General features: G+C 42.7%; 1 protein-coding gene across 1 annotated transcript in view; it reads right to left on the bottom strand.

Moving 5' to 3' along the window:
* The window catches only part of CNBD1 (cyclic nucleotide binding domain containing 1), a 291,357-nt gene that overhangs the window by 20,023 nt on the left and 246,769 nt on the right, over nt 1-24,565 (bottom strand). Inside the window, exon 10 of the mRNA XM_034759583.1 lies at nt 12,871-12,938. Coding sequence (XP_034615474.1) covers nt 12,871-12,938 — 68 coding nt within the window. The remainder of the gene's footprint in view (nt 1-12,870; nt 12,939-24,565) is intronic.

Here is a 24,565-nt window from a genome sequence, read left to right as displayed (position 1 = left end):
ATTTCACTTTAATATTTCCATCTCTCTGCTCTTTTTTCACACTTTCTCATAAGTAGAGCACAAAACCAATAATGTTTAAGTGAGCTCATCCATCTGTAGACTTCAGTGCCTAGAGCCGTCAATCAAGTATCTTCCATGACCTCTAAATTCACAAACCCAAACCCAATCCCCCTTCCACCCACCCACACAAACACACAGACTCCATACACAAAGTTTTCTGCTGACAGGAAGATAGTGTCAACAATCCTTACTAAGTGCATGGTTATAGCTCTGAGTAGTTTTCTTATCTTCTATTACTTTTCAGTGGGGGGAGCCATCAAACTATAACTCTATTGAAATCCTCCATTAATTTCTATTCATCCTCAAAACATTATCGGTATTAGACAAAAGCAATTAATGCTACTAATTTGTAGCACTCGGAATCTTTTTTGTATGATTAACTACTGAAGTAGTACAAATCTTTTTTATTTTATTATCTTCCATAGGATTTGAATTTTTTAGATGAGATTTCATTACAGAAGAGTTGGGAGAAAAGCTCTAAAATCTCTTATCTTAATGTAGACCTATGTTATTCTAAGAACTGTAATGATTTACCATCTGGTACTCTATTCTTCATAAGCATTGGCATATACTATAAGGAGAATACTGTTTTTGATAATATCATGTTTGAATTGTACCATTACTCTAGCCTGAGATAGTACTATTTAAATACTTTAAACAATATAATAGAATCTTCTTAACTGGGGCATACTTTGATGAATGTTCTGGATTAAGTAGCCAACCAAGTTAAAAGGTTTTGTTTTTAAAACCAAACTTAACTGAAATTCTCTCTCACACCTGCTATTTATAATGTAGTAAGGTTCGAAATTTAACACTCTGCTCTGAGGACACAGAGCAGAAAAGTCATGCAGAGAAAAGGCAGGAATTAAAAAAGTAAATGGAAGTAGAATAAGGAAGGATCAAGCTCGACATAAGGTCTCTCACAGAGCAAGTCCTCATGGAGTTTCTTCTCGGATCACTTATCTCTGTCATCAGATAGCTTCAGTTAGCGTCCCTTATTGTCGGTAGGAAAAATATGGGGGCCCTCTGTGTCTGGGAGTTCAGATCACCTGACAGGATTTTGTTTTGCACAGTTGAAATCCTGTATCTCATGTAGGGCTGGATCCTGCCAATATTATTCATGTTGAGTGGTACCAAGTCTACAAGTAGTCCCAATGGTTTCAACATGGCTACTCGCAGAGTGAGGAACTATTCAGCATGAGTAAGTGTGATGGAATCTAGGCCATAATAAATTAGCACCACTTCTCTAGCCAAAACAATTCACAAGAAGCAGAATTACTATCCTAATTAAGGAGCAGTCATCCCTGGGAAACATCCCAATTAAGCTGATATCCAAATTAATATATCCCAATTAAGTGGAGTGCACTGTATTTCAATATTTAGCTGACAAGTGGATTTATTAGTCCTATTATATTGATGTAAATGCAGCAACAATTACCATTCACCTTCATCAGTCAAAATATCATTAAGTGTGGGTGAGTTGGCACAGTAGGGGGAAAACTGAAAAAAAGGATTGTCACCTTTCCACTGGGGAAAAACAAATTAAGACCTTTTCTTCCCCATCCTACCAAACCATGCACCATATTCTTTGCATTATGTCTCCACAAATGCCCTCTCATTATGCCCAGCAAAATATTCACCCTATTTTCCAAAACAAGACAATACTAAATGCCTTGACTAAAAACACAAAATATTATAGACCTGGAAAGATTTAATATGGGGTAACTTCAGCTGTGGTCCAACCTAATTGATTACATAGGCACACATGGCATAAGTTTCTCTTTCACCAGTTTGCATTATAAGATTTTGCATTACCCAATATTATAAGACAGCACTGTTGATATTCTGTTACTTCATGGTGCAAAGGGGCAAAATGGGATTGATTTCGGTTTTGTAAAACCTCGTGAGCAGGTTCATAGTTGCAAAGCCAGAAGCAGGTGAAAACGAGCAGCTGAGTTATGTATTGTTGTGTATCATTCTGCGCATTAATAAGACTTCTTTAAAAAAGCCTTTAGAATGCATTTCTTAGTATTTATTAAAACAAACAGGAGTACTTGTGGCACCTTAGAGACTAACAAATTTATTTGAGCATAAGCTTTTGTGGGCTAAAACCCACTTCATCGGATGCATGCAATGGAAAATACAGTAGGAAGATATATATACACAGAAAACATGAAAAAATGGGTGTTGCCATACCAACTCTAACAAGAGTAATGGGTTAAGGTGGGCACTCACATTGTGAGGCACTCAGATGTCCTCTGCAGAACTAACAGTGCCCCTGGGGCAGGGAGTTGGTATTTTGTTTACAAACGGAGGCAGGGTGATGAAGATCAGAAAGGGCTGGTAATTGCCTGTAAAACAGGAATCCCTCTGCACGGGGTGGGGGTGTTGGAGAGAGAATGCAAGGGACCACAGAAGAGCCAAGGTTATATTCTGAGAAGAGGAAGATTTGAGGGGCATAAGTGAAAAGAAGGGGCCAAAACCCAGGGAAGTGGTATAGAGAGGTTCCCACTCTACCTGGGGTACTTATGTGGTCCCATCACCCTAACATCTGAGTGCCTCACAATGTGAGTGCCCACCTTAACTGATTACTCTCGTTAGAGTTGGTATGGCAACACCCATTCTTTCATGTTCTCTGCGTATATTGTGACAGACCCAGACCAGTGGGATACAGGAGTCTGGTAGAGGGCAAATATACTGGTCACTGGATGAGTAGTTTTCTGTTCCCTGAGTGACCAGAGCAGGGGCTGCACTAGAGTAAATCAGGAACCTGCTAGAACCAATTAAGGCAGGCAGGCTAATTAGGACACCTGGAGCCAATTAAGAAGAAGCGGCTAGAATCAATTAAGGCACGCTAATCAGGGCACCTGGGTTTTAAAAAGGAGCTCATCTCAGTTTGTGGTGTGAGTGAGAGGAGCTGGGAGCAAGAGGTGCAAGGAGCTGAGAGGGTGTGCTGCTGCTGGAGGACTGAGGAGCACAAGTGTTATCACCTGTGGTGAGAATAAAGAAGGTGTTTGGAGGAGGCCATGGGGAAGTAGCCCAGGGAGTTGAAGCTGTCATGCAGCTGTTACAGGAGGCACTATAGACAGCTGCAGTCCACAGGGCCCTGGGCTGGAACCCGGAGTAGAGGGTGGGCCTGGGCTCCCGCCAAACCTCCCAATTGACCTGGACTGTGGGTTCTTCCAGAGGGGAAGGTCTCTGGGCTGTTCCCCAACCCACATGGTGAATCTCTGAGGCAAGAAAATCTGCCAATAAGTGCAAGACCCACCAAAATAGAGGAGGAACTTTGTCATGCTGGTGTCAGGAGTGGAATGTTGTGGTGCACAGCGCGGCGGAAGAAGGAGGATGATTAAAAAACAACAACAACAAAAAACAAAAGGGAGAGGTTTATTTTTTTTTCACCACAATGGATGACGTAGTGCGGGCACTGATACAAACTATGGTGGCCCAGCAGGAGGCTACCCGTGTCCAGGCAGCCGCCCAACAGGAGGCAGTGCGGCTGCAGCAAGAGACTAATCGCCTGCTGATGGACCAGGCTGCTCAAGACCAAGCTATGTTGCGGGAACTGGTAAACCAGGTAAAGTCCCTTACAGAGCTGAATCGTGGCCATGATGGGATGTGGCTCATACGGGCCAGCCATTGGCTGCAGAAAATGACACAGGAGGATGATGTAGAGGCATACCTTCTGGCCTTTGAGAGGACAGCCCTACAGGAGGCCTGGCCTAGAGATCAGTGGTCTGGCATCCTTGCCCCATTCCTGTGTGGGGGGGCCCAGAAGGCCTACCATGATCTGCCTGAAGAGGCTGTGGCAGACTACCCCCAGCTGAAAGCAGAGATCCTGGCCAGATCTGGGGTAACAACAGCAGTGCGGGCCCAGGAGTATCACGGTTGGAGATATCAGGAAAACAAAACCCCGCGGTCCCAATTGTATAACCTCATCCATCTTGCACAAAAGTGGTTGCAAACAGAGTCCCGTAGTCTGGAAGAGATACTAGCAGTTCTGGTCATCGACCGATACATAAGGGGACTACCACCAGACCTTCGTGCCTGGGTAAGCCAGAACGAACCCTCCATCTATGACGAGGTTGTCACCCTGGTAGAGAGGCGAAGGACAGTGAGGGAGGGAGCTGAGCCGATCAGTTAAGGAAGAGGCACCTCAGATTATACTAGCAGCACCAAGCCCTAAACTTCGGGTGACTGGGCCACCAGGAGGGCCCAGGTGGAAAAAAAGAGAGGCTGAAGGCCCATCAGAGGCCACAAAGAGTCGGAGCACTGACGGAGAAGAGGATCGTGATGTTAGACTGCCCAAACCAAGAGACCAGCGAATGCCTAGGGCTCCATACAGATGTTATGCCTGCGGGAAGTGGGGACACATAGCTGCACAGTGTCCCAATGCTGAGGAGCCTATGCAGTGTAACCTGGGGAACTGGGCAGATCCATGCTCCCTAATCCACCTTGTGGGGGTCTCACTAACCCCACATATGTATACCAGACCAGTGAAACTAAATGGGTTAGGGACCACGGCACTGGTTGATTCAGGGAGTGCTATCACGCTTATCTCAGGGAAGCTTGTGAAGCATAGTCAGCAGCTGCAGGATAAACGTACGGGGATAACATGTGTCCATGGGACAGTTACTACCCCACCATCCCAGTAAAAATCGAGATCCAAGGGAACACTACTGAGGTAGCAGCAGGTGTAGTCCCTAAACTCCTATACCCAGAACTCATAGGGAGGGACTTCCCAGGGTTTGGAAACTTACTCCCAGTAGGGAGATTGGAGAAAGATGGGGACCCTAAAATTGATGAGGCATCCACAGCAGACTGTCAACCCCCAATCTTCTCTGAAATATCCCCAGATTTGTTCTTTATTCCCAGACAGGGTAGAAAGACGAAAAGGGAAAGAAGGGCAGCTAAGGCCTTGGGAACCCGAATACTGACCCAAAGCCAGAGGGTCGCCCTTGTAGGTAGGCGGACCCGTGCAGCTGAAAAGGAGGTCACGCAGGAGGGAGAAGCACCTGAGACTGACCCCCACTCTAATGCTTCTGAACCAGTAGAGGCAACAGAGACTGGGCCCCTAGATCTTGGGCAGATTAGCCCCGGGAGAGGAAATTTTGGACGGGACCAGGCAGAAGACCCAAGGTATGACAACATTCGGAAGGAGGTGACTGAAATAGATGGGGTTCCCATGGAAGGGAAAACCAGGGACCAGGACCCTACTTCATAATGAAGAAGGATCTCTTATACCGGGTTGCACCAGTACAGGGGCAGAAGGTACAGCAGATCCTAGTACCTCAAAAACACCAGAATGCTGTGTTAAGTCTTGCTCATTGCCATCTTTTTGGGGAGTATTTGGGGGTAGAGAAGACCCTGGCATGAGTCCTAGGACGGTTCTTCTGGCCCGGAGTACATAAAGAAGTGCGGAGGTACTGTGCCTCCTGCCCGGGTGTCAGCTGCACAGTCCCCGTCCCCACTTGAGGGCACCTTTAGTACCCCTTCCCATCATAGAGGTCCCCTTCGAGCAAATAGCCATGGACCTAATGGGACCCCTGGAGAAGACTGCTTGGGGCCACCAATATATACTTGTTGTTTTGGACTATGCTACTCGCTACCCAGAAGCCATCCCCCTGCAGAACACAGCCTCTAAAACTATAGCCAAAGAGCCGTGGGGATCTTTGCCCGAATGGAGCTACCGAAGGAGATATTAATCCTCACAACATCCTGGTGATGAAGGGAAGGAGGTAAGGGCCTTTCTTTATAGATAGAGAAACTGAGGCAAAGATGAAGTGACTCTCTTGAGGCCACACAATCTGCACTAGGACCCAGGTCTCCCCACTCCCAATAGCTTAAATCACTAGACCATGATGCCTCTTAATGAGACATTTTGTCTTTTATGTCCCTGCAAATTCTCCTTCAACTCTGTTAAATTCCTGCCCTCTACAAATTTGTTACTTGAAAGTAACACTACAAGTTTTAGACCAAGCAAGGAGTAAAATGTATGGATTAACAACCATATTTTTTCAATGTTGCCATTGCAGTAGTCAAAATAATATTAGATTGCTGTAGTACTTCCAAGGTTTCAAATATCAGAGGGGTAGCCGTGTTAGTCTGAATCTGTAAAAAGCAACAGAGGGTCCTGTGGCACCTTTGAGACTAACAGAAGTATTGGGAGCATAAGCTTTCGTGGGTAAGAACCTCTGAAGAAGTGAGGTTCTTACCCACGAAAGCTTATGCTCCCAATACTTCTGTTAGTCTCAAAGGTGCCACAGGACCCTCTGTTGCTTTTTAAGGTTTCAAATAGAAAACAAAGACGTGATATTCTTTTCCCACAGTGAGTTTGACTCATCAACAGTAATATGAAACATCAGGGGAAATGAAAGCCAAATGGCAGTATTACACTCCAAGTTCAGAGGATGAATTCTTAATATTTTTAAGCAAATGCTCTAATACTACAGACAGAAGTTTTAATATTTACTAAGAAAGTAAATTATATTTTTAAGAAACAATATTCCAGGGGGCATTACTACAGTATGAAGGACACACACACTGTAGTACCCCTCTTTAGCCAGGGAGATCTTGATATAGGTCCCTGTCAGCACTTCAGAGTGCTAGTTGGGAGGGTGAGTTATCTGAGTGACACATTTTTCCTCCCTTGCCGCCTTCTACTTCTGGCCCCCTCCCTTTCTCTAGCAGCTGACTAAGAGGACTTCTCTGTAGTCCTAGCCCCTGCAGCTAACAGACGGCAATGTTCCACCACTCTTATTTATGTTGAGTTGTAATTTACTTCATGAGTATTTCACTGAAGTCAGTGGAGTAAGGCACTACTCAGTTTGAGAAAGAATTCTAGAATCTGGCCTAGGATGAATAGAGAGAGGAAAGCACTTATTACATAGGGCTTGATTGTGCAACCTTTACTGACATTAGTGAGCATGCTTACTCACATAAGCTGTCCTGTTGAAGTCAACTGAACCACTGGAGTAAGTAAGCGCTCACCCAGCATAAAGATTGCACAAAATAGTCCTCATCTAGCTTCTTTCACCTATGAATGTTAAAACCCTTCATAAACAAAAGGCCAGACTGAGCCTTTAGGCTATGCCCTAAATGTGGTGAGGTGTACAGTTGCATTGCTGCAGAAGGAGTATCAAGAATGAAATTGTGACTTATTCACAATTCCTTTTCTGTTCCCCTCTTGCTCTGATGGTAGAAAAAAGTTTACTGCGATCCTAAAAAGGGCATAGTTTACTTCTTCCTTTGCACCCATCCAACTTCATTGACTGGTGTGTTGGCAATGTCTGTGTTCATGCCCTGTCCCTGTCTGTGCCACAGAAGGAAGCAGTAGCAGGGATCCCTGAACCACATTCCAGATACAGTAACTCCTCACTTAATGTTGTAGTTATGTTCCTGAAAAATGCAACTTTAAGTGAAATGATGTTAAGCAAATCCAATTTCCCAATAAGAATGAATGTAAATGGGAGGATTAGGTTCCAGGGAATTTTTTTTTTTTTTTTTTTTTGCCATACAGTAAGAGTACTATAGTTGGGAGGTGCCCCTACCTTACCCCACACAGGCACAGCCCACTGACACTGGAAACAATAAGGCCGGCAAGGAGGCGGAAGGTGCTATAGGCTAGGAGAAGCACGTTGCACAGCAGCAGCAGTTTCCCCTACTCTGCAAGCACCAGGGGTGGGGGGCTCAACCCTTGGCTCACCCACGTCACCCCACCCCTTCCGCCAAACCCCCACCCTTAACCCGCCTCTTCTTCTCTCTCCTCCCCCCCTTTATTCCGCACGCTGCGTCCTCGCTCCTCCCCCATCCCTCCCCTGCCTCCTGCCCACGGCAATCAGCTGGTTTGTGGCATTTGGGAGGCAGGGGAGGGAAGGGTAGCCTGTACGCTGAGTCTTTGCTCCTCCCCCCTCAATGCCGCAAGCCAGCTGATTGCTGCAGGGAGGAGGGAGAAGGCGCTGATACGCCGGGTCTGCTGGCGGGTGGGAGGCGCTGTGGTGGGGGGCATAGGGGAGCTGATAGGGGGGCTGCCAGCTGTGGACAAAGCAGGCAGCCAAATGACGCTATAGCAGAGCATTGCGCAACTTTAAATGGAGCATGTTCTGTTATTGAGCAGGGACATAAGATCAAAACAATGTTAAACGAGAGGATGTTGTTGATGAGGGGAGTTGTTGTAGTGTGGGCTGCTGAGGGTGGGCCTTACCCCCCCCCCTCAACTGCCCTTTGTGGCAGTATTAGAGCTCCTAATAATCTAGTCTTACCTGATTAAGCCTCACAACATCTCTGTGAGGTACATATGGATTGTATTATTATCCCTAATTTACAGGTTAGAAAACTGAAGCACAAAGAAGTTAAATAGTTTGCCAAAGTCACCCTACCAGTCTGTGGCAGAGCAAGGGACAGCTCAGATATCCTCAATTGTGGTGCCGTGCTATAACCACATGACCCAATAGATATCCAACATATCCAACACTTTGGACAGGAGTGCACTGACTCCACCCACTACCAGTGCCAATGGAGCAACCAAAGAGAAAATGCTTCCTTATCCCAGAAGTTGAGTTCACTGACCCCCGAGTATTCCCACTCCATGCACCTTGAGGACCAAATGAAGTGACTTCAGAAAAGGAGAAAATGTTAGAGTAGAACTACAGTTTTTGTTAGTAAATCTAAGGTTGCATGATATTTATTAGAGTAAAATAAATGTGGTTGCTTAAACATTTTATAGTAACCAGACAGAATTATAAAATGTACTATGAATAGTTGATGCCATAACAGTTGTGTAATCCACCTAAAATTGATAGTAAATGTTTTTAGTATCTGTAAAAACAGGAGTCCGGTGGCACCTTAGAGACTAATAGATTTATTTGGGCATAAGCTTTCATGGGTAAAAACCTCACTTCTTCAGATGCATAGAGTGAAAGTTACAGATGCAGGCATTATATACTGACACATGGAGAGTAGGTAGTTACTTTGCAAGTGGAGAACCAGTGTTGACAGGGCCAATTCAATCAGGGTGGATGTAGTCCACTCCCAATAATAGATGAGGAGGTGTCAATTCCAGGAGAGGAAAAGCTGCTTCTGTAATGAGCCAGCCACTCCCAGTCCCTAGTCAAACCCAGATTAATGGTCCTTGTTGTTTTTGTAGATACAGACTAGCACGGCTAACCCCTGATACTTTAGTATCTGTGTTTCAGATGTGGTTACACTTGGGTGACACCCACTAAGCAAAATGCTTCCAGCCTAGACAGCTGGTTGTGAAGGGCCTATCCAAGGTAATGAGCCATTAGGAAAAACAAAAGGTCTTAGGAGAAGCTTATCCCCCACCTGGTGAGCCTTCCTGAGAATGCTCCAGACAGCCTATGAGTAATGACTGCTATGACTCAGCAGGACATGTGACCAGACCACATGGCACTGATCTCCATTTTGGGTACCTGTATTTTTCCACAAACTGGGTGGGGAACTGATTTTGGAACAAGGGGTTCCTGCCATATGTTAAAGCTGTATAAGGTGGGGTGTAACATCATCAAGGGGCCTCACTCCTCACACAAGAGAGCTCTTGGAAACATCTGAGGAACAAAGACTGGACTTGGAAAAGGGTCAGTCCCAGGCTAAAAGGATTTCTAGCCTATGTACAGAAACCTGGTGAATTGCTTGTATCATCAGCCAGGGTGAGAGCTTGCTAATTCATATCCAATTTATCTAATATTTTAGGCTTAGTATCCTGTTTTGTTTGTTTGCTAGATAATCTGCTTTGATCTGTTTGCTATCACTTAATCTATCTTGTTTTAGTTAATAAACCTGTTTTGTGTTTTTAATCTAAACCAGTGTGCCTTCAATTGAAGTGTCTGGGGAAAATCTCAGCTTGGTTTAACACACGTGTATTGTGCATATTCCTCTCCACATTGAAAGAAAGGCAAACTGGGTAATAAATTCATACTGGTCAGGGTTTCTATCAGGGCAGGATGGTTCAGTTCTTAGGACCTGGGTTGGGGGATATTTTGGCTGTAGCCTCTCTATTGTTGGTTCATGCAGTGGCTGGCCAAAGCCTGCATGTAACTGCAACTGGGTGTGTCCCTGCCTGTGTGAATTCTGGTGGAAGTGTAGGTCCGAAAGCAGTCTATAGCTTATCAGAGCAGCACAGTGCTGAGAGGGAGCCCAGGCTGGTGAGTCAGAGGGCTCAGTGGTACCACACTTCCAGATGACACCCTGGGGCAAACCTTTCACAGTGTACATTGGTGAGGGGACTCTCCCCAAATGTTGTTTATTGTCTGTAGGAAATGGGTATTTCACACTAATAGGAAAAAGGGGTTTTGAAGTTCAACTCATTAGCAGATTTAGGTTTTATGACCCCCGATCCAGCAAGGTAATCAAGCATGTGCTTCACTTTTACTATTATTAGATGTTCTTGTGCTTTGTGACACATGGCAACCCAGTCTTTCAACCTCCAGCAGTTGAATGCCTGTTCTTGCTCTGTTATAGTCTGTTTCCATGACAGCAACATATTTCTCAATGGTTTTCTTATGTTAACTCTTGTCCTGCTCTTTTTTGTATGTGATCCAATTGTTTCTCAGTAATTCCATCATTTGCTTCCATGCTAGTTTTTGATTCCTGATACTGAAGAGTCCCCCGCCCATCCCAATACACATGTGATACATACTGCATTGCTTAATGAATCTTTCACCATTGTCTGTTTGTCCCTAAGTTCTATGATTACCTGTGCAATGTTCACATCTAGGGCTGTCATTAATAACTTTGACTTTCATTTGTAACAAAATGTTCTTATAATTTTGTGAGTCAACTAGTTTCCATTCCTGTAGCACTTGAGTTGCCTGTTTATTAAGGAGTAGTCCGCTCCCAATGTGTGAGTATCATATTAAACGGAGTAATTTTTCTATCTACTTGACTCAGTTTCCCAGTGCCCCACATGGTTCTCACTTTCAAGCAAATCTAGTTTTAGTTGTTAGGTTATCTTTAGGGCCCTACCAAATTCAGAGCCAGGAAATGTGTGTCACGGACTGTGAAATCTGACTAGTGTAGGGTGAGTTGTGGTATTGCCACCCTTACTTTTGTGCTGCTTCTGGCAGTGGTGCTGCCTTTAGAAATGGGCACTGGCCAGCAGCCCCCACTCTCCAGCCACCCAGCTGTGAAGGCAGTGCAGAAGTAAGGTTGGCAATACACCCCCCTCCCCTCCCAATATCCTTGTGTCCCACTGTTTGAGAAACACTGACTTAAGCGCTTTACAAATATGCACAGTCTAATGAGGACCATTGCTCCACCCAAAAGGACCACAGTTGATAGCTCCAGGCATCGTGTAGTGAAGTTCTCAGATCTGGCTCAATCCTGAAAATCCATAAATTTCTGGGGTTGCCCCAGAGACAATGCCAGGTAGGGTTACCATGTACTCCCTTTTGCTCATTGATGGAGAATTTGAGAGGTTGGTATGCTGGGACATTTGTCCATCCTGGCGACATGGCTGTAAAGCATGCAACACCACTTTGAATATAATGAGCGACTAAAGGAAGGCCAGATCTTTGTGAGATTGTGACTTTTGCACAATATCAGATGACTTTATGCCCAGGATTTGGTGTGACAGAGCATATAGAATCCCTCTAGCCACTCCAGGCTGAAAAACCTCACTGAATCAGAGCCCCTGTCAGCAGCTGTAATTGATGCAATTTTGAAAGAATGAGCTAGATTCTGTTCTCTGTGAAGCTAGTATAAATACAGCATCACTGCCCTGAGTCAGCTGCATGTTTGGTGACAAGAAAATAGGATCTAATTCCTCCCAGTATGTCTGTACTACACTACTTGTAGCTCTTATTTTAGGTTTGCTGAATAAATACTTGTTCCTGTGCAGACTAATGGATAATCAGAACTTGAAAATTAAGTTCTCTTTTTTGCTCAGTACAGTTTGGCCAGGGGTAAGCTTCCTGCCATTTTCCTGCTAACACTTGCCCCCTTCTCAGATTTGCATACATCACTGGCTTAAGAGGTGTCTATTCATCAACTGAGCTTCAAGTCCAATTCTCTTTCAGCCCCTGTACAGAGGCATGCTAGGGCCATGGCTGGAGGAATAAAGAGGAGTGTCCACACTGCTCTCTGGCTATTACAGATTGTGTATACAGCCTATTTGAATACAGCCTATTTGAAAGTAGGCTAGGGTACACTGGCCCCTGGAACAACCCAGAATCTGAATGGCACAAATGGAGCTTAAAGTCACCTTAGACCTCACTCTGCCTGGGCAGTGTCTTCTGAGCTTAACTTCTGAAAGTTGAGCATAGAATTTGGCCCCTTATATGCAGCCTACACAGATCCCCATGATGCTAAAAAAAGAGCATGTATACTGAGTGAGTCAGGAAAATGTATTTTTAAAAGGACTCTGTGCAGCTTTTAAACAGGCCTCTTCTAACAACGTATTCGCATGGGAAAAAAGTGAAAGCAAGTATCTTTGTTGTGACTGGACGACTATTGTAAATTCTTGTGCTGTCACAAAATATAGCTGTAAGCAATACCAACATACATTAGCAGGTGGATGAACTGACAACAGCTTTCACTCATTTTCTGCTTCACTTTGCATTTTTTCCCCCAGACAAATGTAAAAATGCTGATTTCTACCGACATTTGTATCCTACCTGGTATTCCTAGTTAACTTGTTAGCATGCAGTGAGCCAAGGGGAGAAATTACTACTCCTCTCATCACAATCTTGTTCAGGTTTAATTCATTTTGAGCAGTCCAGGGCATCAACTGATGTAAACTGAAGATCTGCCCCTTCATTCTAAACATATCACACCTTGAGCTTTTAAACTTACTTGTGTGATATTATAAAATGTTGGCTCAGCTGTTTGGAGGAGAAGCATTTGAATCACCATGTCCAAACCTAAAACAAAAGAGTGGAAGAAATTTCTCAAAATTTTAGAACTTAATACAAACGACAAGCAGCAGAAAAGTGAGTGGGTGAAATATTAATTGATTATAGCTACAGTGAATGGTGTCACTAGTTAGGGGCTAATCCAAAGCCCATGGAAGCCAATAGGAATCTTTCTATTCACTTCACAGGGTTTTTGATTAGACTCTTAAAAAGGGCACATTCTTGTTTGCCTAACTCACACAAGCAAACCCACTGACCTGAATGACCCATTTGAGGAAGACAAATGGTTTTGCCTTAGTATATAGACAATGTTCTCCCTACAAACCTGGAGCAGGTTCTCTCCAATCCAAAGGTTCCTGATTATTCTTGTTCAGGAATGCTGCGAACACTTATGAAGGTTTCTCTTTGCACAGGAGTGAACATGATTGCATGTTACTTTGGAGTCAAAACAATTATTTATTCACAAGAGAGCCAAATCCTGCTCATCTTGCACTTGTGACCAGCCCCAGTGACTTCAGTAGGCCTGTGATAGATTTCTGTTACCAATCTGCCTGAGGCGTCAGGTGATCAGGCTGAAGCCACAGGATCTTTTGGGGAGGAGATGATGGAACACATCAAGCATCTAAATTTTAAAGCTTTATTAATAAAATAGAGAGTGCTGGGAATGCTCCCATGTCACTTGGGGAAGAAAGAAAGAATGCATTACACCCCAAGCCCTAACCCACTTTCATACTCACACATGCACTACCTAAGACTGGCCCGGCCTGGGTGTAACGTAGGGAGTGGGGAGAGAGAAGGATGGATGAGTGTGTGGTCCTGGGCCCAGGCCATCCAGGTCTGCTGTTGCTCTCCAAATTGCTCCAGCTCTCAAGAGGGTTTTAAGTCCTGGCTCCTTGGGGTGGGCGAGGGGGAGGGGAGAGAAGGGAAGTGTGCTCCGTTCGGACACCTCTGCTCCTAGTGCCCTCTGTGCCAGTCCAAACTGGCTTTCCATGGTTTCTTTAGCTTTCCCAAAACATCCTGGCTCCTGGGACTCAAGGCTTGGCTCTTCCGCTTGTCGTCTTGTCTGTGTTTTCAATCTCCGCGGCTCTGGACTTTGTTTTCTTCTTCTTCACTGGCCTTGCTGTTTTGCAGGTCTGTACAGTTGGATTTCTCTCTCACAGCTGCTTGGGCACATTCAAGCCCCAGTCTCTCTTGGCTGTCAACCAAATCTTAACTGTGAGCAGTGTCCTTGGGTGGCTGGGGCCAGTGTCTTATCTTCAGCCTGAGACTGAGCAAGCTGAAGTGTTGAGTTAACCCGTTCTCTGCTCTTCTCCTTCCTCCCCTCTCAGCCTCTTGTACCTGCAAAGGAAACTTCCACTCCCCACTCACACACCTTTGACCCTCCCCAAAATGCTTTGCGATGCTTGCAACAGCGTTAGCAATATACAATACTGATCTGCCTTCCCAGGGGACTCCCTGAGGGAGGGGGCCTTGGGGTGTGACAGGCCTACTCATGTGAGTAAGGTGAGCAAGAATTCACCCACAGTCTTATGGTAGAGACTCATTTTATAGGAGGGGTTAAATAGTAACAAGAACAAAAAATTAACAACAAAAGTAGTATTGCAACAGAACTTTAAACTAAATCCTAAGTTATAAAATACTGAAATGCATATAAATAAAAAGTAAAAAGGGACATAAACCATTACACTAGATATCACCAGGCCACTTCCTTTTCCTTGTTTTAGTGGCTGACCATGCATATAGGGAAACTGCTCGGATCACAGATACATTGTCAGTTCCTAACAAATATTCTATTTTCTGAGACCTGCCAAGACCCTCCTGAATGTATTATTGCACAAACTGTCTAAATATCTGGCATACCCATGAATCTTTTTAAGAAGGGGGAACCAAGGTGACATCTTTGTAACAGAAACAACTGCCATATCCAGTTGCTTATTAGTATCCCCTGCCCTCAACTTAATTAGGGATTTCATATTTTTAAACCTAAATCTAATTTCCAATTCTCAGAAATGTAGAGAATGCAAAGAATTTTGAATATGCTCTAACCAAGGAAATTTATGGGAGACAGTCCCGCTGAGCTGTTCCTCTAAGCATAGCCTTGGCAAATGCTGTGGGTACATACCAGGAATCTGAAGCCAAAAATATTGCAATATTGCACTTTGGACAAAACAGAATTAATTGTCTTTGCTTTAAGAAGAGCAACTGGAGTATTATTGGGAGGTCAAGAATCTTCCTAAGAAATTTGTTTTAATCATTTCAAATTCCCTGGGTTCATTCCATCCCCATATTTCTGCACGAAATAATATTTGAGTTTGCGCCTCAAACACTATAAGATGATGCAATGAAATTGCTCCCGTGAGTTGAAATAAAATGTAACAGCTTGCACAGAATTTGAGGCCTTGTCTTTCGTTCCCTGAATGTGTTCATCCCACAAACCATTCTGTGAGAACCAGATACTCAAGTAGGGGAAAGAGCTAACTTGTTCAATATATTGCCAATCGATCCTCTATTTATGCAACCTCTGGCTCTGACTAAAGAGAATTACTTTGGAATTTAAATTTATTTATCAGAGGCTCTCCCATTGGCAGTATAAACCAAATGAATTTAATAAATGCTTTAGTCCCACTGGTGGTTGCGATAATAGAACCATATCTTCCACATATAATAAGGAGATTCATGGATTTTAGGTGGAAATACTGATCCCCTTTTAATGCTAAAACATAATTGATATAAAAGTTAGAAAGAAAAAGGGGCTAGGAAGCAGCCCTGCCAAGCCACCTTTGTAAATGAGGTGGAATCTGTTAATTGCTCACCCAGACCTATTCTAATCTTGGCCACTGTTTGTCTGCGAAGAGCTCTTAAAAACAAAAAACAAAACAAAAAACCTGCAGATCTATTCCAGGTATTCCCAATTCCAGATGGTACCTTTCAATATACTCAAAGGATGATTTTAGATCAATAAAAGCTGCATACAGTTCCCCCCACCCTTAGGAGGCACATATTTGTAGATTAAATAAGAATGAACAACAATTATCTGTAACTGAGTGGCCATTTCAGAAACCAGCTGGTTCCTGAGCAAATAATTTTTTCTGCTCTAATCTTCCCAACAAAATATCTGGTGAAAATTTAAAGCAATGTCCAATAAACTGATGAGCAATAATTCCCCTTTTTCTCCTATCCCCTTTTTTGTGAAGTGGATTGATACCAGTAGCCTCACCTGAGTGGAAAATCTGTGTATTATTTATAACAAGAACAAGTGCCCACTGGTCAATGTTCTCCTTAAATATTTCTGCAGGAATAAAAATCTTTCCTTGGCACCTTATTACAATGTTGATCAATTCAAAATGTAAATTCCTTCCTTACTGGATACTGCAGACCATTCTAGATGGAAACTGGGAATGGAGGCTACCAGAGTTAATATCCTATCTTTATAAAGTACAGAAAAATATTTCTCCCAGATATGCTTGGGGATCATAGCTTCAATATTGCCCCAGTCCTCTTTTAATCCATTGCTATCAATTTCCAAAAATACTCAGAATTTCTCACTTTGGCAGCAAATTCAAATTCCTTCTACAATGCCACACAACATTCTGACAATTTTTTTCTTTCAGCAATCTTTTATTATACTTTCTAAAATGGACTAGCTTTTGGGTGGAACCTGCAAGCTAGCTTTCCTGACCTCCCTTGCCAAAATCTCTAGCTATGCAAGATTTTGAAAAAAAAAAATAAAATAAAATAAAAAACCCTCTAACATAACATTTTTTTTATCTTTCAAATGGAAAGAACAGTCCTTCTGGTAATCAGATCAACCTGTTATTTGTGTACAATGAAGTAAGTCAAGGGACAGACTCACATAACTAAGGTTGAAAAATTGATTTATTTTTTTTACCCTAACTAGGGTGACCAGATGAGAGGAAGAAAATATCAGGACACATGGGGGGGTGTTCCTGGCAGAGCAAAAAAAAAAAAAAACACAAATACTGAACAGGGATCAATGAATATAAGAGCCCCGGGGACAAAAATTAACCTAATTAACCTGGAGGGGCTGATGGTCACTATCAGATTTAGGAGCCATTGAAACATTAGAAAAATAAGGCCAGCTTAAAATTGGAATGGCAATATAGTCAATCACACTCCTACCGCTTGAGAGATTTAGTGACCCATCATGTCATCACCTACCATACCACTTAAAACTTCCAATCTGAATCTATCCAAAATTGCAAAAAATATCCGGTCTGCTGAATTTCTTAATTTATCTTTAGAATATTTTTTGGAAAAGGGCAAACAATCCATCATTACATTTATTATTTGATAGATTTTAGCAATTCATTGTTTTCTGCACCCAACTGAGTATTAAAATCACCTAAGCATCAAATTTGCCATTGGATCATTTCAAATCAGTATGTCAATAAGAGATTCTAATTCTGCCCATATAGATTCATTATAATAGGAGGCAAATATTCATTCAAAGAAACCATTACACTGGTCTACAATTTGAGAAGTCGTCTGCTTCAGAGATAAAATGTGCTATTTATTATCTATTTTGATGTGCTGAATTCAAATATGACAATTAAAACAACTGATTGGCTACTGTTAAAATGTAAAAACTTAAATATCTTATGTCTATGTATATTGTGTAGATAGAGTTTTAATCATAATTGTAAACCTCTGTCTTTTCATGTGTTTATGGTTGCTTTACATGATAATATTTCACCTGTCCTGTTTATGTAACACTTTAAAAATCAGCAAAAGGGTGTTATAAATAAAATTTATTATGAAACAAAAGGCAAAAAACTTATGTACATAGTTTAGTCCTATTCAGTGTCTACTCGGCGCTTCTTGGCTTGTCTCTTGTATTCATTAAATGGAGCATCTCTTGTCACTGTCCAGCAATAGTCTGCAAGCATTGATGGGCTCCATTTGCCCTGATAGCGTTTCTCCATTGTTGCAATGTCCTGGTGAAATTGCTCGCCGTGCTCGTCGCTCACTGCTCCGCAGTTCGGTGGAAAAAAAAATCTAGATGAGAGTGCAAAAAATGTATCTTTAGTGACATGTTGCAACCAAGGCTTTTGTATGCCTTGAGGAGGTTTTCCACCAACAACCTGTAGTTGTCTGCCTTGTTTCTGAGAAAATTTATTGCCACTAACTGGAAGGCTTTCCAGGCCATCTTTACCTTGCCACGCAGTGCATGGTCAAATGCATCATCTCGAAGAAGTTCACGAATCTGAGGACCAACGAAGACACCTTCCTTTATCTTAGCTTCACTTAACCTTGGAAATTTTCCATGGAGGTACTTGAAAGCTGCTTGTGTTTTGTCAATGGCCTTGACAAAGTTCTTCATCAGACCCAGCTTGATGTGTAAGGGTGGTAACTAAATCTTCCTTGATTCAACAAGTGGTGGATGCTGAACGCTTTTCCTCCCAGGCTCCAATGACTGTCGGAGTGGCCAATCTTTCTTGATGTAGTGGGAATCTCTTGCACGACTATCCCATTTGCAGAGAAAACAGCAGTACATGTGTATCCAGTCTGCAGACCAAGCAAGAGAGCAACAATCTTCAAATCACCACAAAGCTGCCACTGATGTTGGTCATAGTTTATGCACCTCAAAAGTTGTTTCATGTTGTCATAGGTTTCCTTCATATGGACTGCATGACCAACTGGAATTGATGGCAAAACATTGCCATTATGCAGTAAAACAGCTTTAAGACTCGTCTTCGATGAATCAATGAACAGTCTCCACTCATCTGGATCATGAACGATGTTGAGGGCTGCCATCACACCATCGATGTTGTTGCAGGCTACAAGATCACCTTCCGTGAAAAAGAATGGGACAAGATCCTTTTGGCGGTCACGGAACATGGAAACCCTAACATCACCTGCCAGGAGATTCCATGGCTGTAGTCTGGAGCCCAACAGCTCTGCCTTACTCTTGGGTAGTTCCAAATCCCTGACAAGGTCATTCAGTTCACCTTGTGTTATGAGGTGTGGTTCAGAGGAGGAGGATGGGAGAAAATGTGGGTCCTGTGACATTGATGGTTCAGGACCAGAAGTTTCATCCTCTTCCTCTTCCTCGTCTGACTCAAGTGAGAATGATTCTGGTGCATTAGAAACCAGCAGTCCTTCTCCGTGGGGTGCTGGGCGTATAGCTGATGGAATGTTTGGATAATGCACAATCCACTTTTTCTTCTTTGACACACCTTTCCCAACTGGAGGCACCATGGAGAAGTATCAATTGCTGATATGATCTGTTGGCTCTCTCCAAATCATTGGCACTGCAAAAGGCATAGATTTCCTTTTCCTGTTCAACCACTGGCGAAGACTTGTTGCACAAGTGTTGCAGCATATGTGTGTGGCCCACCTCTTGTCCTGATCTCCAATTTTGCAGCCAAAATAAATAGGCTTTCTTAACCATAGTGGTTATACTGCGCTTTTGTGATGCAAAAGTCACTTCACCACAAACATAGCAGAAGTTATCTGCACTGTTCACACAAGTACGAGGCATCTCTGCTCACTTTGGCTAAACAGAAATGTGTCCCTTTGCAAAATCAAACACTGACAAATAAGAGAGCATGACACTGATTTCTAGAGCTGATATAGGGCAATTTGTTCAGCAGAGTGATGTAAGCTTCGTTATGATTGCATCATCCATGACTTCTAGGAATAAAAAGATGCAATTCATACCATATATGACGCAATTCCAGCTTCAGATTGCATCATTCATTGTTGTGCCTAAAAAGCAAGTACTGTCCAAACCCAGTCATAGATTTATTCATAGATCCAGTCAAAGATGTATTTTAGTCATTTCTGGTTTAAATTGAGATCCCTTCCCTTTATAACTCACTTATCCTCTGCCATTCTCAAGTCTTAGGTCATATATACTGACCCAATAGCATATCTTGAAAACTAGAGCCAATCAACACTTTTAAGCATCATTTTCATTCTCAGTGACCCAGAATTAGTAAAGTTTGACTACATTTATTTCAGAAGCATTTTGGCTGTAGAGCAGTGTTATTATCTGGGAAGGAGATACTATATGATTGAAGACAGGGATTACTCAGAGCTAGTACATTAACTATAGCATTTAATTTGATTGAGATAAAAAGGGATATTTTATTAACTGGTCTGCCCTTCTTAGCTTGTTCCACAGACCCTTTGGAACAAGATTCATAGCCTGGAAGATAAAAAGATTCATCTTTGGTAAGCCAGGTTTCTTGTCAAAAAAATCAAATAAAATTGTGCTAAATAATTCTTAAATTTCAGATACTGGGCTTTACTTTTTAAGATGGTGATATTCTAGGATATAATTTCAATAAAAACTTCATAATGTAGCTGGTGAGCAAACTCTAGTTAAGTCATTTCCTTATCAGCTGTCTGTTAGGTTATCAATACGAATCACCCCATTGGGTTTACAGTTATGATTAGTTTTCCCAATTCCTTTTTTAAATCCTTTGATTATCTGTTGACTCCAGTTTATTACAGTATAAGGCAAGCCCAACTGGGTACACCTCTGCAATGACCCAGGCCTCAGCTAGGCTCTGCCTGCTGTGAGGAGAGGTAGAGGCAAACCAATATAATGGAGAGACCCTTTTAAATTGCATAAAGGTAAACCCCAGAAATTTGGCAGGAACAATAAAGTAACATCAAATACTTGCTTAGGAAAATAAATTTTAAATTATCAGCACAATAAAAGGAGTTTTTATTTCAACAATATCCTGTGTCATCCCAAGAGGGAGTCAACTTTTCCTCTCCCTGGCTGCAAAGTCTAGCTTCACCCCTACTGTCCCACCTTCACCTCTCTCTGGCGTGTGAGGCTTCTTTGCTTTGATGGAACCTCTTTGTTTGCAGGTACACCTGCAAATAACAGCCCCTCACCTGGAAGGCAGCACCCATTCCCCAGGTGTCCAAAGAATATTCCCTCTGTCAGTGTTCCAATAGTCAACCTCACTGGTCATGTGTTCTGTGTCCCTCCCTATCAGGCTCCTTGCACATGACCTTCACGGTCCAGTTTCTCTAACATAGCTGCCTCTGGTCAATCCCCTTTTCACCCCAGCACAGTCTTTTGTCTCCTTCTCTAACCACCTTCCAACTGCCGTCTTTGGGTGGATTCCAAGCCCTCTCCCCAGCTTGATCTGCCCTCTCATTGGCTGCCTCTCCCCAGGTCAGCTGCAGCAGGTGCTAGTGCCAGGACCAGGGTTACTACACTTGAAACACAGGATAAAAACCAACTGAATTTTTGGAACAGTCCTCATCCTTTCTTTTAACATTTAACCTGGCAGAGGGGAGCACTTCAGGTAATCATTCCCAGACTGGTCCCTTTTAACCTTATCTATCCTGTATCCTCTGAAACCAAGAAATCTCTCATACCCCAGTTCTTCTTAACCACCCACCAATTTTTAAATGTTATCAATACAATCTGGTAGGCCTAAGTTAGAGAGTCTTTTCACCTTTACATTTTGATCTCTAGGTAAAGAATAAAATACCGCTCGTTCAAGTGGCAGATAAATCTGACATTGTACATGAGACAGTCTTTGTCCTTACTCTTTGAAAATCAATGCCACTGCCCATGCATTCTTAGGGTTATCGGTTTAAGAATGCTAGGGCTTTTATCCAGGCTAGAATGATTATCTGGAGCCATGAGCAAAGGCTCATGTATCTGGAAGAGGGCTGGCAGAAGGAGATAAAGAATCGCCTATGGGAAACAGAGCCAATTTCAATGCAACTAACCACAACTCCTACTCAGACTGTCTCAGATAAATACAAGATGGAACAAGTTAACACATATCCTAAGTATATTCTTATGCTAAAGAACCTACTCCAACTTGTATTTAGCTGTGGCACTCTTAGTACTTTTCCCAGGAGATGAGCTCTGTGTAGCTTGAAAGCTTGTCTTTCACCAACAGAAGTTGGTCCAATGAAAGATATTACCTCGCCCACCTCTCCTCTAAGGATTTTTCATTTGCAGTCAGATAATACATTGGGGTTTTGTAAAATGGTTTTTAAAAAAAACCATTTTACACAGTAGAATGTTTTATGTAGAGTAGTGGCTAATTTGTGCCATAAGGGTCCAGCCCATTGTAAAGGCAACACATTACTGCCATACCTCAGGAGCATCCCAGGAAAGGAACAGTAGCTCAGCCACAAGTCCCTTTCTGCTCCTTCCTGGCTCCAGGGAGAGGCAGTAATTTGCCCTTGGCCTGTAATAGCAGCAAATTATTACCCTCCCCCATTACTGCTCAGCTCAACCCACCCCCGACTCCTCCCACTCATCTGTGGAAGCATTAGTGAGGTGGGTGCAGCTCTGGCACTCCCAAACCCAATGTGTGGGAAGGTTATCCGTCCCCCTTATGCAAAGGACATGTAGTAGTCCAGAGCACAAACTAGCCCTAAATGTGTTTTCTAAAATTTGGAAAAAATCTGAAAAAAGAATTTGTTTCTTTCAAATAGTGGTACAGAATCCTGCTTTTATGTCCAATTCCCCCAAATACTTTTGATTATGTTCATACACAAGAGACAGATAATGAGATAAATTCTGCTCTCCTGTACAATTAATTTACTACTGATTTACAGCAGTGTGACAGTGGAATCTGGCCCAAGGTCCCCTCTCCATGACATTTTCACTCTTATTATTAACATTTCTGGGTGAATATAACAGTTGGTGTGTTCTAGTTAAGAACAGAACAGCTTAATAAATGGTTAATCAGCATATCTAGGGCCCAGTCTTGCAAACACTTACATATGTAAGTTTACTTGTATGAATAGTCTCACTGCAGTAGTAATTTTACTCCCATTTGTGTTGGTAGGATTGAGTCCTTGGTGACAGAAGGATTAGTTGCTACAGGCAAAGAGATTTACAAATGGTTTATGTACAGTATTTTCCACTCACCCTTCCTTGCATAAGTACAGGTTACCATCAGTGATGCTTGCAAAGCTACTTAGATTATTGGACAATGATTTCTGCCTTTGCTAGCAAAGGTCACTATGAAGAGAGGAATGCACTGTCCAGTTTGGATTGTTGAGATGAAGCCAAAGTGTGGAAATGACAGAGGTTGCGAGAAATAAGCCTGACACATTCTTTATGATGACAACCCAGGGACCTGTTGTGAGTTCATTGCCAGCCAAGATACACACCATGAACAACATCACTTCTCAGAGGAAGGGCCTTCAACAGCATGGCTAGGCCAAGGAGGAAGGGGTCAAAGGGCTTCACCTTTTTTCCTGTTATGGGTTCTCACTCAGAATGCACCCTTGGTGTCATCCTAGCATTGCCGTGTGCATACCCTCTGGTAGGCTAATATGGAGTGGCAGGTGCCTCAGTTCCCCTTTATGGCCTGGCTATAAGTTTGATGAGGCTTGTGTATAATATCAATGCCCCTTCAGGGGTCTAGTGTATTTAAATCAAAATAAAAACCAGACATGCAAGCAATTCTTCACCCCCAGTGTCCTGGCTGGGGGACAAGTTAATATTAGTCTGTTTCCCCACCTGAATCTATCTATCTATCATCTTGGTCCAGGCTCTTCACCTGGAAGAGCCCAAGTAAGGCCCTTTCAACCCATTTGTGGGCTCAGGCTTCCTGCCACCACCCTGGGAAGGGTTCTTCCTCTCGAATCAAGGCCCCTGCAGAGGTCAAACTGCTGCAGCTATTCTCTGGAGTGAATTTCCATGCATGTTTCTCTATGTTCCCATATGATAATCCTCTAATTTTATATGGTGGTTTCACTATTGTCTATTGGCATGATGATTTAATTATTCAGGTGGCTTGTCAATCAATTTATCACATGGTAATCACTACTACATATTTGGTGTACATACAGTAATAGAGGAATTCATCATATACTTCTGGGCTCATTACCAGCTCTTTAGAAGATTATTCCATCACCCAGGACTTATTAGAACATTCCAAACTCCTGGTCACTGTCAGACAATTTTTAAAAAAATATCAATCTCTTTCTCCACCTGAATATGGAAATTTCCCTCCACAAAATTACAACTGCCAAATTCCAGGAAGGGTAAGATACCGCCCTGCACCAGTAATAGCTTTTCTTCACATGAACATACCACAACTTTAAAGTCTGTTGTTTTACAGCCCTGAGTGACTATAAATATATGCTTTATACACCCTTTCCCATGGTATCTCACCTTACTTAAGCCTTAGAGCCAGTGCTAGAAACTCTTACTTTTCTGCATAAACCTTGCTCAGTACAAGTAATTCCACTGAAGATAGTCAGATTACTAACATAAGAATGACCCACACAAGGCTTTGCAGCACTGGGTTCATCACTTAAGAAAAATATTTTTTTCCTCCCCACACTCCATTAAAAAAATAGAAAATTTTTAATAGAAATGAAAATTACACCAAGTTTTTGATGGAAAATTTTGACCTGTGCTATCATATCAAAATTCATACTGATATACAGAGACAACAGGTATAAACTTGACCCTTTTGAAGTCAATGATAAAACTTCCATTGGCTTCAATAGGGTCACCCACCATACTGTAAAAATATAAGCTCAAGCAGTTAGAGGTCTACATTTTCTGACTTCTAATTTTTGCAGAGTGCAGAAATAGCCTCACATACTCTCACTAGTTTATAGAAGATCCTACATGTGCCTAATCCTATGTGTGGTGTGCTGTTCAG

This window comes from Trachemys scripta, chromosome 2 (assembly GCF_013100865.1).
Source record: "Trachemys scripta elegans isolate TJP31775 chromosome 2, CAS_Tse_1.0, whole genome shotgun sequence".
Lineage (NCBI taxonomy): Eukaryota > Metazoa > Chordata > Testudines > Emydidae > Trachemys > Trachemys scripta.
This window is presented reverse-complemented; position numbering and strand designations above follow the sequence as displayed.